A 15437-nucleotide genomic window follows, 5' to 3' on the forward strand; every position below is an offset into this window, starting at 1 on the left:
GGGGGGGGGGGGGGGAGGAGGGGTGATTCACTGTATTCACTGTCCACCTGGACGCACGTGCTGTCAAAAAAAAAAATGAAAATAAAAAAATAAATAATAATAAAAAAAATGCAGGCAGCCATTTTGATGCGGACAGGGGCTTTTACTTTGAGCTGTCACGCCGTAATAAAATGGCCACTGCCTGTCTACATCCCGCGGTGTAAACCTGAATCCGACTACGGCACCAAAATAAACGCTGCACATATCAAAAAAACGTGCATGAAAGAAAAAAGCCAATGTTCTCATCGTATATTCACTGCAATAAACTGCAGTAGTAAAAACCGCTGGCTAGCAGCTGGATCCGAACCCCTTTTTTCACCGCCATCACTGACATAAAAAAAAAAAACTAACAGAACGTTAATACAACGTTATTGATGTGCAACAGTTTTTTATTTAACTCCAAAAAATACCACAAATCGCCGACTAAATCAACAAATTGCGCACTTGCATTAACCGGAAGTGGTCCGAAACCCGGAAACGCCTGATGGCGCTCACACGTCATTCGTTCCTATCCAAAAAAAAAAGAAAAAAAAAAAAAAGAGGGTCCTAAATATTTCAGCCGAAAAGAAATACCCTTAAAATATACAATATGCTTCGTTTAAAAGCAGGATCGGTATCGTTTTGAAAATGAGACCAATTTGATGTGTGCCGCTTTAGAATGAGGGACAAAGAGGCAGTGTGGGAGCGAGGAAAGGGTCCGCGGTGAACACAAGGTCTAGCTTTCTGGCTAACGATTGGAAAACAGCACGCAGAACAAGGGGGCATATGAGCAAGAGAGGGGCAGGGTGGGAGAGTGTAGCAGGCCCCGTTCATCTCTCTCCCAATCTAAAAAGATGGATGCATAGGTAAAAAAAACAAAAAAAAAACCCAGGCCTGTTTTCGATTTTGCTCGTTGTTTTTTTTTTTCGGGTACGATGCGTTTTGCTCCGGCGACGTGTTGCTCCGGTAATAATAATAATCCGACGCTTGCAGATGTTTTGCTTGCGCATCACGGACTGATGACATAGCAGGCTATGTGCCTTAGATGAATGTGTGCTAATAGCCAGCTGTTTTGCATGCTACCTACATGTTGACTATACAGTCGGAGACAGTTTTCCCGGTGTTGCGCATCCGTTATTTCTCTCGTGCATGTTATAGTAACGGTGCAGTCTTGATGCATGCATGCATGGTGAACATTCCGTTTTTTTTTTTTTTTTTCCTCCGTGTTTTTTGCGTGTCCGCACGGACATTTTTTCTTTTGTGTGATATACTGAGGGATCAGCAGATGGAATAATTACTTGGAAATTCACACCTCTGTCCCGCGGTCGCTCGCGCGGTTCCTCAGCATCACGTTATTCTGCACAACGCGAGCAGCACGCGACGTGTGAACATTAATAATGTAAAGCAATAAGTGCAACTTTTCCTTTTTTTGTACATTTTGCATTTTTTTTTTTAAGTCGACCTGATTTTGCGAGTGCACTTTTTTTCTCCTCCTAACCTAATGCTAAACAATTATCGGTTGTATGTGTTGTACATACTGCGGTGTACTTTATGCATTCAATAAATCAACCACAAATTTTATATTCTTATGAAAAAAAAGCAAAAACAAATGTATACAAATTGTTATGTTTACATAGGGCATTATATTTTATTTTATGTGATGCAGGAGAAAATCTTTAAAGCATACTTATAATTTGGGTTATTACAAGAAAGGTCTATACTATATTCTTCTTATTTTTATTATCATTAACAATAATAATTTATTTATAATAAATACATAATGGCATTATGGGTTATTAAAAATGATATGGGCAATATCTTCATATGAAACGTCATGTAATAAGACGACTACTCATTACTACTCAAGTCTATTATGTATTACAATATATTATATGACAAACCAGATTTGCATTACGCATACGAATATTCCACTTCACGATTATTTCCTGCATGGAAATAAAAAAAACTCTATATACTCATGCAAGTCAGTATATTGTTCATTGATGCTCATGTTTCTGTTTTCATATCAAATTAATTTAAATACTGTTTATTTCTCCACCTTGACATTAGTTAAATGAAGTTTATAAGGTCAGGGAGGAAATGTCATGTTCACAGAGCAGTTGGAAGTTAAGGGCATGTTCAATCAGTTGACTTCCCACATTTACATTTCTATTTACTCTTTTTCTGTCTCGCAGCGAGAAGAGGAGTGGAGAAACACCGTCCCATGCGTCCGAGAGTCGTTTCTTTAACAATGGAAAAGACGCCAAGCGTATTTGCCGAAACACGGAAAAGGAATTGTATATCACTCGGGCTTGAATGGATTAAACGTTAGCAGTCTTTGACTGTAATGAACTAACACGTGGCACTTGGAGAACTCTGTCCATATTTAGGATGGTCATGAACTCAAGTATGTAACCAAGAAAAGTCTTATCTAGTCGTCTTGGTTTTCTTTCATAACAAACACATCAATAAGCACTTTCAAAATGTGAAAATAAACGTATCACCTTTTGTGATTTACACATCTTCTTACTTACATTACATAAAAGACCAAATCAAATCCATTAACGTTAATGACGGACTGACCTATGTGCAATTCAAGGAAAACATTACTGACAAGGATACTGGTGAAAGAAAAGAACTGAAAAGAAAGAGAACTGCTTAACCACAGACAATGATTCGAGTAACCGTCAAGCACTAAACCACAGAACTGTTAAAGACTCAAAAATCAAATCCAGCCTTTGAATTGTGTGTTGCAGAACGTTGGAATATCACTATCCATACCGAAAATCCATTCTACGCTGCAGCATCTGCTTGGCACAACTGGCTTTAAAGTGGGAACAGTTGGTGATTGTCAGCTAACTGCAGATCAGTTCAAAGCAGGCCATACACAAGGGTGAGTTGAAACAGGTTAGAGAAACAACAGTGATTGTCATTGTAACACCTCATCAGGCAATTTTAGTGTGATTGTTGTTACTGCTCCTAGAGCAGAAGGTGTTGCCATTGCACACCCATGTTTCAGTAACTGGGAAATGTTCCAGTTCGGAAAATACAATGTGGACATCATAGAGATGCTAAGTGGACACCAAGCCCATCAGTTCAAAGGTCTTGGATTAGAGCGACAACTACAACACCAGCAGCAAGTGCAGCTTCATCAGCACCAGTTGCAACAGCAACAGCAGCAGCAAGTCGAAACCTCTGGGGCGATTTTATCTGGACTTGGCTTAGGCCCATTGCAAGGATCTAGAAGCAGTGCCTTTTCTGATTCTGCATCAATTTTTGCAAAAATGAGTGCACCTCCACCTCCACTACAGCAGCAGTCACTGTCTTCATCGTCACAAAGTTCAAGGAAGTCAAGCAAAATGTCTGGGAGCAGTAGCAGTGGAGGAAGTCACGTGAGTGGGTATCCTCAGTTTTTGCGTTCATTTCATCCAGCTGAGGCAGCCCTTGCACAAGAACAGCTACATCCAGGAGTTGGGCGATTTGACCATTTTGCAGGCAGTAGTGGAAGTGGAGGAAGTGCAGGAGGAATTGGTGGACTAGTATCATCTGTTCCACCTCCACCCCCCCCATTACATCCTGGTCTCTCTGTTCCCCAAGCATCCCCTGGACCGTCCTCCTCTTCCCCATCCCCTTCAAGTTCTAGCTCCAACAACCCTTCCAGCACTAGTGCAGTAACTTCCCTTGGTCACCAGTTGACAGGAGCTCAGTCTGATGCACGAAGCTTGCATCAACAGTTTAGTTGCATGCTAGCTGCTAATCAGTATTTTCTCTCTGGAGTACCTGCCAATTCCAGCCTAGAGCAATTTTTGGTGCAACAAGGAAGCCACAACCATCTAGGTCTTGAATCAAGTTCAGGTCTTGCTCCCCCCCCTCTACACTCTTCACACACGCATAGCCACTCAACCGCCTTGCCTCAGCCACAGCAGCCGCCACCGCCACCACAACAACAGCTGCCCACTCACACTCTGTCACACCCCCATCCACATCATCCTCTTCATTCCTCATCTCAACCTTCCTCATTAAGCAGTTTTGACTTCCAAGGCATCCCTGTCCTCTCCTCAAACCAATTAGCATCTCTGATGCAACAAGAAACTGGTTTACCACTTCCACTTCCCTTACATTTGTCCCTCTCCAAAGATGATGGGAAAGCAGACAGTGCAATAGGAGGAAGTGGAAGTGGAGGAGGCAGGAGAAAGAAAGCAATGGCTGGGTATTTGCCTCAGCGGAAGACTGATGGCAGCAGTAACGCTAGCAGCAGCAATAGTCATGGCTCTGCAAATCATAACTCCAGCAGTAGTAGCACATCAGCGGGCCTTAGCCAAGATGCTGCACCTGGCCTTGGTGGAGGTGGCCGCATTGGTATGTCAGGACTTGGTAGAGATCCCCCTTCTCATCTAAGCCCTCCATCTTCCTCTTCAATTGTGTCATCATCCTCTTCCTCTGCTCCCACTTCCACATCCGCATCAGTTCTGGTGACAAACAGTTCTAAACATGACAATAGTAGCTCCATGCACCCTCGTTCATCCCAACATGAACCCGAACCACTTTATCATTGTGGAGAGTGTGGAAAAACGTTCACTCATCTATCCAGTCTGCGCAGGCACTTACGCAGTCATGAGTTGACCACTGCAGGCACAGCAGGCACAAGAAGTAACGTTATAAATCCTGTTTTGCATCCTGCTGATCCAAGTATTCCCCACTCGACCCAGGATAGTTCAGCATCATCATTATGCCAAAGTCCTGACAAGACTTTCCATTGCTCAGATTGTGGAAAAGGATTTAAAAAAAAGGGACACTTGCTTCAGCATGGTGTCATCCACTCTGGTTCACGGCCGTTTGCCTGCAGTACCTGTAGCCGTGCTTTTAATCGGCGTGAGTCTCTAACCCGTCATGAAAAGATACATGAAGAGAAACCTTTTCGTTGTCCAGCTTGTGGCCGATGTTTCCGTGAGAGTACCTCTTTGTTGAACCATGCAGCGTCAGGCACTTGTGGCAAATCAGGCAGAGGACCAAGACCGAAGAGTGATAGTAGCAACTCTATAGTTGGTGGCAAGAACAGTAAGACAGGGGCTTCCAGTGATGGAATGGTAACTAGTGCAGTGGGTGAGTCACATATTTATCTTACAGGATAGTATGTGTGTGCGCCAAATAAAAGTTGTGCTGTATGATGTGCTAAGGGGATATTTGTATATGCAGCATTCATACTGTTTGATTTGTTATGCAGGGTCTTACCGGAGTGATGGTTACAATAACTTCAAAGACCAGCGCTCTCAAGGCAACCTTTATGCTGGAACATCCTCATGTGGTGGAGGAATAGCAGGGCCAGCGCTAAGAAAAGCTCCTTTAGCTCCTACTCTGCATCCTCACCCACAAAGCCAGAACCAACAGCTTCATCAACAGCATCAACCACATTTGCCCCTCTCAGCTCTGCTGGATGATTCTGAAGATGATGTTACGAGCTCTGTCAATAATGCTATTTCTGCTATCACTGCAGCAGCAGCAAATTGCATGACTGGTGATCTTAACAATAGTGTTCGGGTAGACGATAGAAGAGATATAATCGGGGGACTACTCGGAGGTCTTGGATTAAGCTCTCTTGGCTCGCCCGGTGGTCCGTCTTCAACATCCGGAATGGAAAAATCATTTAGAGGTGGTGAAAACCAGGATGCTTTGGCGCTTCACCAACAGTCAATCCAGCAGACGTCAGGTGGAAAGCCCAAACGCCCTCGGAAGCCTCGTAAAAAGAAGGAACCTGGGGCACCCGGTGCAGAGCCTCCGAAAAGACGTCAGTCATCCCAGAGAACAGTAGGAGGTCTAGGGGATGTTAGACCGTATTTGTGCAGCATCTGTGGTCGAGGATTCGCAAGGCGAGAGACTCTACGAAGGCATGACCGAATTCACACAGGGGAAAAACCTCATCACTGCACCGTTTGCGGCAAATACTTCAGAGAGGCTTTTCACCTTAGTAAGCATCACACGGTGCATTCTGGAGAGAAAAACTATAAATGTCTTCTTTGTGGAAAGGATTTCGGATATGCCCAGAGCCTTAAGAGGCATGGCAAGCTACACCAGAAAGGTGAAATTGAAGAAGTACCTACAACACCTGGAGAAAATCTTAACAATTACCCAACTGCTGGTGGAAGCATGATCCATGGTGGTCAAGGTAACTCTTCGTTTTATCCATACCCACAAGATGTTAAACCCCAAGGGTCGAATCCTCATCCTCCTCCCAGACTTTACACATGTGCGATATGTTGGAAGTCCTTTCGTCATCACTTCCATCTTACTGCCCACCATCAAACAGTTCATGAAGGTGGAGGTGACAAGCTGTTTTCCTGTGAAGTGTGTGGTAAGGCCTTCGCATATTCCAACAGCCTTACAAGACACAGGCTGTCTCAGCATGGCCTAACCCGTACTGGTCAAGGAACAACTCAAGGGAACACTAGTGTCACTGGAGAGGACAACAATGTTGCTGGCTCGGTTTCCGAAAGTGAAGCGGCCACAAATGCTTTGCTCCAGCTCGCACCCACTGGTGGAACCCAAGGAGAAGAGGATTCTCACAGTGGTGTTCTTCACAGCCACCAGCATGCTCCACCACAGCCACAAGCTGGGTACTCACCTCTTTTCTATGATGCCAGTACATCTCTCCCTTCCTCCTCCAATGCCACACCATACTCTCAGCCCTTGCCTTCAAGTTCTTCATTACAATCCCATCAACACGCAGGAATAAAAGGTGAGCCGATGTATCAAGCTGGCCAAAGACATACACTCAACCCAATCTTACCTGTCCATCCCCTTGTTCTGCCTCCACCTGAGCAACATCATCACCATGCTCTCAGCCAGCAGCATCCCTCTAATGTCCAGCCACACCACCACCACAGCTTCCACAGCGAAGAAGAACTAAGACGTCGCAAGAAAAAAAAAAAAAGACGGAACGGGAGAGAGAAGATAGGCTACGAATGGGGTCAGACCACAAAAATGGACGGGGTTCAGATGGCGCTCTCAGCTGAGGAAAGGAAGAAAAATGAGAACAGAAAGCTGCAGAGAAGGATGAGAAAAACATTTCGTAGAAGACAACGTAAATTTAGGAAAAAAATGGCTATGCTTTTGAGGATTAGGAGAGGTAGCGGAGGAGGCAGAGTTGTGTATGAACTGAGCCCTACAGGAGGACTGGAACTATATAGACTGCTCTCTTTTCAAGTTCCTCTTAAACGATTCCCTTGTCCCTTCTGTTTTCTCACGACGTTTTCACGACGAGCAGCACTTATGGTCCACATAGCAGCTAGACATTGTCCAAGAGTCAGTTACCCTTCGGGTCGATTAAAATGTGCAGTTTGTGGAAAACAATCTCGCAAATTACTTTCAGCCCTTATTCATAGAAGCTCTCACTTATCTAATAGAGCATTTTCCTGTAAACGCTGTCCCTCTCGTTTCTGGAACGCAGCGCTCCTCACAAGACACAAAAGAACTTGCCGGGGAAAACTGACAGAACTGACACGAGGGAGTGCGCTTTGTTTAAAACTGACAACAGGAAAAATCTTTAAACGAGGGGACAGCAAAGGGAATATTTCAACTCTGCAAATACAGTACAGTCACTGAGTGTGCTTCAATGAACTTAATTACTTCAATACGTAGTAGGACATTGTGTTTTGCATGACAAAAATAGAGACTAAGGCTTGGTATCTAACCGTCGGAAAGGTCGGTTGATTGCTCTTAGTTTATTCTTTTCTATTTAACCATCGAGGGTTCCTCACATAAGCCCAACTTCCAAACTGAACAGCTCCAAGCAAAATTACAACTGCTTCGCAGATGTCTTTTATAAAGATACCAACATAACAAACCCCAAACTCAGTCTGCAAAAGGGTCTCATACAGTTTTGTGTGTTGAACAACATCTGGGTTCCTTCACTGCTATTAGGTGAATTTATAGTCATTGTACTAATACAGTATTTCCCTTAATGGTAATACTCACTGTAAGTCAGCAGTTGCTCTGTAGAATTATTCTGTCGCTGGTATGTATAATGTGTAGTTCACTTAGAACACGTGTGGGGATTTGATCTTTGTAACAATGCATTAGTCGCATAAGAAGAAAAGAAAGAAGGTATTAGAAAGGTCAGTGTTTTGTTCAAATCTGTGCATGTTGAGCACTGGTCTTAATGTGTTGAATGAATGTTGAGTATTGGAATGTTCCGTATTAAATGCAATTGGAAATGTATAAAATGAAACTGTAAAGACAAAAAGAAAAACGGTCCCAATGTAAGCACTCCTTCACGCTAGCGAGCAAGCGAGACGATCCGAAGGCGACGCGTCAATCGGAATCAAAGCTAGCACGAAGAAGGAAGGATAAGCACTTAAATTAGAAGAAAAAAAATCTAGAAATAATAAATAACAGTCATTTAAAAAGAAAACATATGCAGCCCTGTTCATTGAAAGCTACTTGCATGCGTGGTTTATTTCTTTAACCAACCAAAATTACATCAAAGTAATTCTCAGCACCAGGATGATTGCGAACTGTGGGCTTTACCCATGTGTAGTTGTAAATGGGAGGTGGAAAATATGTCGTGCTGGAGTAGCTCTCAAAGAAAAGGTTTGAAGACACCTTAATAACAACATGATTCAATCTCTAGATTTCATTAGAACGAGGCAACTTAGCCTATTCCGTTTTAAATTTCACCTGTTGGCATGGTGAAGCTTTTATATATAGAGTCTGAGTTAGATTTAGGAAGGAACAAGTGTACTGTAATGTAAATTGTGTCAATATTTTATTATTGTTATGATTTTTTTTTTTTATAAACAAAAGTGAAATATGTTTTTATCATAGGTACACTGCAGGTAGTTTGGAATGATAGTGGAAGTTATCGCTTTCATATTTTAATGTATTACGTGTCAGACATAGTCTGCCCACTCGCCAACTATGAAAGCATCCCTTATACTTTTCATTTCATATGTAGTGAGGCCATACTACCCATAGCTCGTTTTATATTATTTTATTTTATTTTATTTTTTTGAGAATAATAAGTAAATCAACAAGTATGTTTCTATCACTTTATTTACCTATAATAAGCTGGTTGTTGATGATACCCAAGCATTTAATAAAATTTTAAAAGCTTGTATCATTGTACATTCTGTTGTTACTGCGATTCATTGCGTTTGCGTTCTCAGAATATGACTTTCAATTGTCCGTTTCTGAATTCGGCATCCATATGAAGTTCTATTAACTAGTCATTACAGGATATATTTTCTGAATAATTTTTGCTTACTTCTATAGATTTGTCCACATGGGCCACATTTTTACATGGCCGTGTATCATTATATCAGTATGCTGTGCACTGATGAATAACTTGTAACGCCCTGCTTTGCACTCTTGAGCTGTGTGACCTTAGTATTAAAAGGTTCTGTCTGATAGGAGGTGGTGGTATCTTAGTAGACAACGAAATTGGACTTTGGATTTGGAAGGACACAAGTTCAAATCCCAGCACCACTAAAATACCCCTGCTGGGCCCTTGAGCAAGACTCTTAACCCTCAACTGCTTATTTGTAAGATGCTCTGGAAAAGGGTGTCTGCCAAATGCTGTAAATGTAATGCAAATATCTTTTCCTTGTTTAGAAACCCAGCTAACACTAATGTCACAAAATGTTCTTTCACTTTTACCAGATCCAGAACAAATTGCTTGCCCCCATTTCTTTCCATCTTCAACAGATGCCAATGACTTGTAATAGTGACAAAGTCTGACTCATTGTCTACCTGCTAACACATCAAAAGTGGCCTAGTCATTACTTGCACCTCTCCATTTTAACCACAGGGTGGCGGAATAAGGGTTTTTCCTTTTTTTATTTTGGGACAAATTCCAAGAAAACATGATTGGATTTCTTTCTGTGCTTGAATGGGAGGAAATTCAGTCTGCAGGGAAACACAGCAGTCTTTAATGCAGTATTTAAAAAAAAAAAAGTGTATGGAGAGTAATTGGTGTAATTTAAATAGGACCAGAATGACTGAACACTGATAGTGGGTGAAAATGTGTGTTTTTAAAAAAAATATAATCAATACATATAATCAATTGAATAAATTGCATATTGGCATAAGCCTTTCCTTGAAATGTGTAAGAACACACTTTTGCACAAACTTCGCATGCACATTTGCCAACACGAGGTCCAAAACTATGTAGTCTCACGCGGCTGTGGCTGGCGAGATTAAAGGGGGCGGGGTCGATTTGCACGAAGGCAGCCAATCAGCGGAGACGAGGGGCGGAAACGGCGTTCCTTTTGGCCAATAGCGAAGAAGAGAGCGACACGGCCGGAGGCTTCTCCGCGTGCTGTGTACACGTGCGATGGAGAGCTCTTATGTTCCTCCTGTGTTCCTCTGTGGTGTGTGTGTGTGTGTGTGTGTGTGTGTGAGAGAGAGAGAGAGAGAGAGAGAGACAGAGGGAGGAGACAAGAGTTGAACATGTCCGAGGATTACGAGCAATGGAAATGATCCATTTTACTTTCCCAAAATGTCAATTTATACAAATGTTTATATATAAAAAATAAAATAAAATGAACGCATTGAAACAGCTGACAGTAAAGAAAAATCCGGCTCAGGTGTGAACACCAGGGGCATGTCCATGTTTGGGATAATCTGGGATGCATTATTTATTAAAGATGTCATTCAGTCAGCAGGAGGCGTGTCGTTACTATGCATCAGATCATTTTTCACGCATATCTTTCCGAAAATAAATGGGGACACAAACACGCCGATTCCCTTCGCACGCGCGGCGTAATCGGGTGTATGAACGCGCAGCAGGATTAATCCGAGTTGACACTATTTTCCACGCCAGGCACCATCTTTCTCACACACTTTACTACGGGAAAGATTAAAACGAAAGTCTGCCACTCTCTCTCTTTCTCTCTCTTTCCTCACGTTCAATCTCCTGTCTGCCGAGCGCTGGAGCTCGCGGGAGTTGTGACGTCACGTGACGGCCCCGGGTTCGTTCCGGCTGAGCGCCGAGCTCACGTGCCCGTTCCGAGTGGAAGAGGAGGAGGAGGAGGAGGAGTAGAAGAAAACGGCTGCAGAAAGGAGAGAGAGAGCGAGAGAAAAAAAAAACACCCCGATACGTCCAAGCAGCCGGTACTGCGCAGCTGCACCCGTGTCCTGCAGGTTTAATTTTCCTCCTCTCCTTTTTGTTTTTATTATTATTATTATTATTATTTGTTGTTGTACATTTGTATTATTCCGGACGCGACGTTGCTTCATCGCTGTGATTTTTCGGTGCGATTATTTTGGACATGCGTTGGATTTTCCGCTCCTTGGCTCTTCCTAGTCGCAACTTTTTTCTCTCTGCCCCTGACTGCAGGACCTGTTTGACAGTTTAGACTGTTTGTGTGCACATACGTCGCAATATTTTGTTGAGCTTTAAAAGGAAAAAAAGAAAAGAAAAAAGTTTGTTAGCCCACAAATATTGTGCCAACTCGGAGTAAGTGGAAGGGTTTCATCCACTGGATTGGCACCAATCGCAACAAAATGTCACTCTTCTCCCTTTTCTGAGCTCTCAACAAGACTAAAGGTAAATATCCATATCCAGTTATTAGTGTTATTAATGCTTGTCCTTAAGATAGTAGAATAATTCATTGCTATAAGAATTGTTTACTTTTATACCTGCTAGTTATACAATCAATGATTTGCTGTCAACCTTGCTGAATTGTTTGTTTGTTTGTTTGTTTGTTTGTTTGTTTGTTTGTTTGTTGAGTAGGATTGTGTATTGGTCCAGCTCTCCATAGTGAACTGGACGATGGCAGGCCCTCCCTCTCAGCGCCTGTTGCCCCCTTCTGGACCCAAAACACACTTCAGGAGCTTAGACCATGCAGGAGGGGACTCGTTGGACACTGGGCCGGTCAACACCGGCCCTGAGCTCAAGTCGCCACCACAAACCCCGCTTAAAGGTGATCAGAGCTTTAAAGACTGCTGTGAACTCAAGGGTACATCCACCAGGTGTGGCTGTGGTCTCTACTGTTTGACCCTGATTCACACTGCCATTATTTGGATCCTTTTTAGTTTGCAGACACTTTGTGCTGGATTGTCAGTTGGCCTTGAGTTTCGCCAGGTTTTACTGGTTGCACATAGCTGGTGTGATACAACTCTAAACGCCTACATAGCAATTTTCAGTGGAAATACTCAAAGCTCTGTGTTTATTATCGAACCAAATCATGTTCACCTAAAATGTGTGATGTTCCAGGAACATAAGATTTCATGCATTCAAAGGTTTATGAAGCAATTAACATGGCTGAACTGCAACGCCCTTTTTACCATGCTATACGCATATTTACGTTTGATTCACTGTTTTGAATTTGAAGTTTTGTACGAACAGGCCATGTACTCACGCCCCACATATTATTACCCGAGAGGGTCAGACTTTGGAAGTCTGTTACAATTCTACTTTCTTGCTAGCCGCAGCTTTTAATAATTCACATACACGAGCAGGATTGTTCGCAAGAGACGATCCGCTACACAAGCTACTCCGGTTCGTGTTTAGAAAAAGTGCAGTTTTATTCTCATTTGCATAAAGCTGAACTCTGCCCACTCTTTTTTGCCATGTGTTGCTCCACCTATTGTCAACTAACCTTCAGTTGCCATAAAGAAACCCAAAAATATCTTTGTCGGTGTGAGTGCAGTATTTGTAATGCTGCATTAATAATAATAATAATAATAATAATCTAATACACCATTCATTTTTGTGTTTTTTTGCCATAATTGCTGAATGGTTACTTTTGTAAAGGGCATTACATGGTCATTCATTGTTGCTATTACATGATATATATATATATATACAGTATGTATATATATACTGTATATATACACACACACTATGCTACATATTATTATGTATGCCTAGTTGATATTTCTGTAGATTGCAAATCCTAACTGTAAACAATGGAACAGTACGATTACAGTATATGATGTTGAGTGCAAAATTAGTAATGTAAATATTGCCTTGGTGCAGTTGTAGAGTCTGAGCAGTCCTCTAAAGGCATACTACAGTAATGTATATACAGTACAATGTGGTGTATGGTGTTTAAAATGGTGTTTTAAGAGTTAATATAAGCAAAGGGGCTTTGCTTGTGTCTATAACTGTGTAATACAGTAGTTGAATTCTGCTTTAAAATACACACCAGTATAGACTGTAGCAAATCGTTTAACCAGAGGCAGAATCAGTGAGGATCTTTTCAGCTTTGGTGCACTCAGATAAAAAGTGCCCCACATTCAAATGTCCTTGCAGGAGGAGATGTTGACAGCTGTTGGCCACAAGATCAGCTTTACGAGAAGAGATCCTATGCATTGCTCTAATGTGAAAACCGAGGGATGTATATAGTTTTTTTTGTTCATACGGTGACTATGTAAAAGTGGTGTATGATTAACCTGGTCAAGGATCAGGCATTTTGATGTTAGACTGATTATAAACCGAGTGAAAAGCCACCTGTTCCATTAATTCCAAAGGTTTATTTGCAGCTCAAGTGCCAGCCCACAAAGCGTTTAGCTACACTCGGTCAAACACATGGGATTTATTGCTGTTCGCATATAAAAAGGATGGTGCACTGATGTATCTTTCCTTTGTGCTTCATGAAATATTTAAAATAGCTGGAAGGCAGCAAGTATTTAAATACAGGATCTCCAGGACAGTTGAGAACGTCGTCGGTTAGCTCTCAAGGTTTTAGAAGTAAAAGAGAAGTTGATTGACTTGTGCAATATGTGTTACCATAAACACATAATAATACATAATGAAGACGAGCTCTGCTTTTTATAGATAGAACGCTGCAAGTTCATTTATTATTATTAATTTTTTTAACAGTGACAGCTACCAGCGCCGCAGGATGTAAAGCCCGATGTTACTAAAAACACTGGGATTTTTCCACAGCGGTGAACCAATGAAATGAATGCTAATTCAGATATCATCTCACGTTATAAACACCGTGTGCCGTATCTCATTTCTGACAAATAAGCAATAATCAACCATTTTTTTCTTTTGTAGAAAAAGCAGTGGGCGGTGGCTTACGCTATCATGGTTTTATTTCACTTTCATGCAATAATGTGGAGGTTGCTAATGGCATAAGATATTGAATTGCCGTTTTAGTTGTCAAATGGGATGTCATTACTTTTGAGCATCGGTGGTGGAGTGAGTCTCCTAATTACAATTCAAATATGAGTGTGAGATAATAGTATCATAATCAGATGGGAGAAGTGAGGCAGATATACAGTTATCATAGAGAATGAGACTAATGTGGTTTGATGTGTGTGTGTGTGTGTGTGTGTGTGTGTGTGTGTGTGGTTTGATGTGTGTGTGTGTGTGTGTGTGTGTGTGTGTGTGTGTGTGTGTGTGTGTGTGTGTGTGTGTGTGTGGAGTGGGGTCTGCAGCTGTGGCCAGTTCATATGATTCAAGGTTATCCTCCAGCTTTTCTATTTATTTATTTATTTATTTATTTATTTATTTATTTATTTATTTATTTAGAGATCTTTTACAGAGTGTACTGTTGGTGGTTGAACAGAACGATAGTTACAATGTGCAGATGATCAAAAGCGTGTGCAGAAGAGTGAACTACGGAAGGGGTGTAACGTATATAAGTATGGTATATTGTAGTAGCTCAAGCCCTTGCAAACAAGAGATAAGCTACCGAGACAAATTTACGTATGCCAAGAACTCAGGGTTGACTTCTGTTACAGGAAAATCGCGGTCACGTGACAGCGCTAGTAATTCCACACGATAAGTAAACGTGCTCTGACTAATTTTCTCACCCTATGCATATATTTCCATCGATTTTTCTTTTAAACTCCATAATCAACCTATTATGTACATTACCTTATCGGCATTCATGGATGAGTTCTCCAGGAGAGGAATTCTGAGATTGTAGACATCAGAAATTGAGCATTGAGAATATTTACAGCTATGAAAATGGGTTTATGTCCAAACATCACAGCTGTTTCAGTGAATAATCTCACCTGGATACTGTCAACATCCTGTAGCTGTACCTGAGACTTTTCAACTGACTTAATCATCAGGGTTCTTATTAGAAATGTGGATCAATGTTGAGTTGACGGCTAGATCGTTTAATTGAATATGGCTAGCTGAACTGCTAGCTTAATTGCTTCAGATTTTTCCCCACACCAGTATTCATATTGTAATTCAATGCATTTCCTTTCTCTCTCTTTTTGCATCTCAGATAAGGACATGGATGAGGACTCTTTGGGACGTTGCTCTCTCCGTGACAGAAACAGCAATGGACAAGTTGCAGATGGCAGCGGTTTAGGGACAGGGCCAGGCACCTTTCAGAGCCTGTGGGAGCGGACAGTGGCGTCTGATCCTGGTTTGTTCCAGCTGCACTACATGGACTTGGGGGAGTTCCTGACCGAGAATGGCATGGCAATGCACGGGGCTCAGATCCCTTCCCAGA

At 41.9% G+C, this 15437-nt stretch overlaps 2 protein-coding genes across 5 annotated transcripts in view; both read left to right on the forward strand.

The window, feature by feature from the left end:
- The first annotated feature begins 101 nt into the window (after positions 1-101).
- Positions 102-9128, forward strand: LOC310741881 (uncharacterized protein). Of its 2 annotated transcripts, XM_083570281.1 has the most exons (4): positions 102-884; positions 2214-2425; positions 2775-5121; positions 5243-9128. In XM_083570281.1, exons 3-4 carry the CDS (start codon positions 3048-3050, stop codon positions 7615-7617), a joined length of 4449 nt encoding a protein of 1482 aa, XP_083426407.1. In that variant the 5' UTR covers positions 102-884; positions 2214-2425; positions 2775-3047; the 3' UTR covers positions 7618-9128. The 2 variants fall into 2 exon arrangements, with proteins under 2 accessions (XP_083426407.1, XP_083426408.1); XM_083570282.1 differs by lacking the exon at positions 102-884 and adding an exon at positions 895-1417 and having other exon boundaries at positions 2214-5121.
- Positions 9129-10603: 1475 nt separating this feature from the next.
- Positions 10604-15437, forward strand: part of dbpb (D site albumin promoter binding protein b) — a 14669-nt gene continuing 9835 nt past the window's right edge. Inside the window, exons 1-4 of one of the 3 annotated variants that reach the window (XM_083529040.1) lie at positions 11029-11154; positions 11351-11560; positions 11747-11936; positions 15207-15437. The exon at positions 15207-15437 is cut by the window's right edge and continues 141 nt beyond it. In XM_083529040.1, the coding sequence (XP_083385166.1) occupies positions 11786-11936; positions 15207-15437 (382 nt within the window). In that variant the 5' untranslated portion in view covers positions 11029-11154; positions 11351-11560; positions 11747-11785. Of the gene's footprint in view, positions 11561-11746; positions 11973-15206 lie in introns of all 3 variants that reach the window. The other 2 variants (XM_083529038.1, XM_083529039.1) reach the window with 2 other exon arrangements.

This window comes from Silurus aristotelis, assembly GCF_946808225.1.
Source record: "Silurus aristotelis genome assembly, chromosome: 1".
In the NCBI taxonomy this organism is placed as follows: Eukaryota; Metazoa; Chordata; class Actinopteri; order Siluriformes; family Siluridae; genus Silurus; species Silurus aristotelis.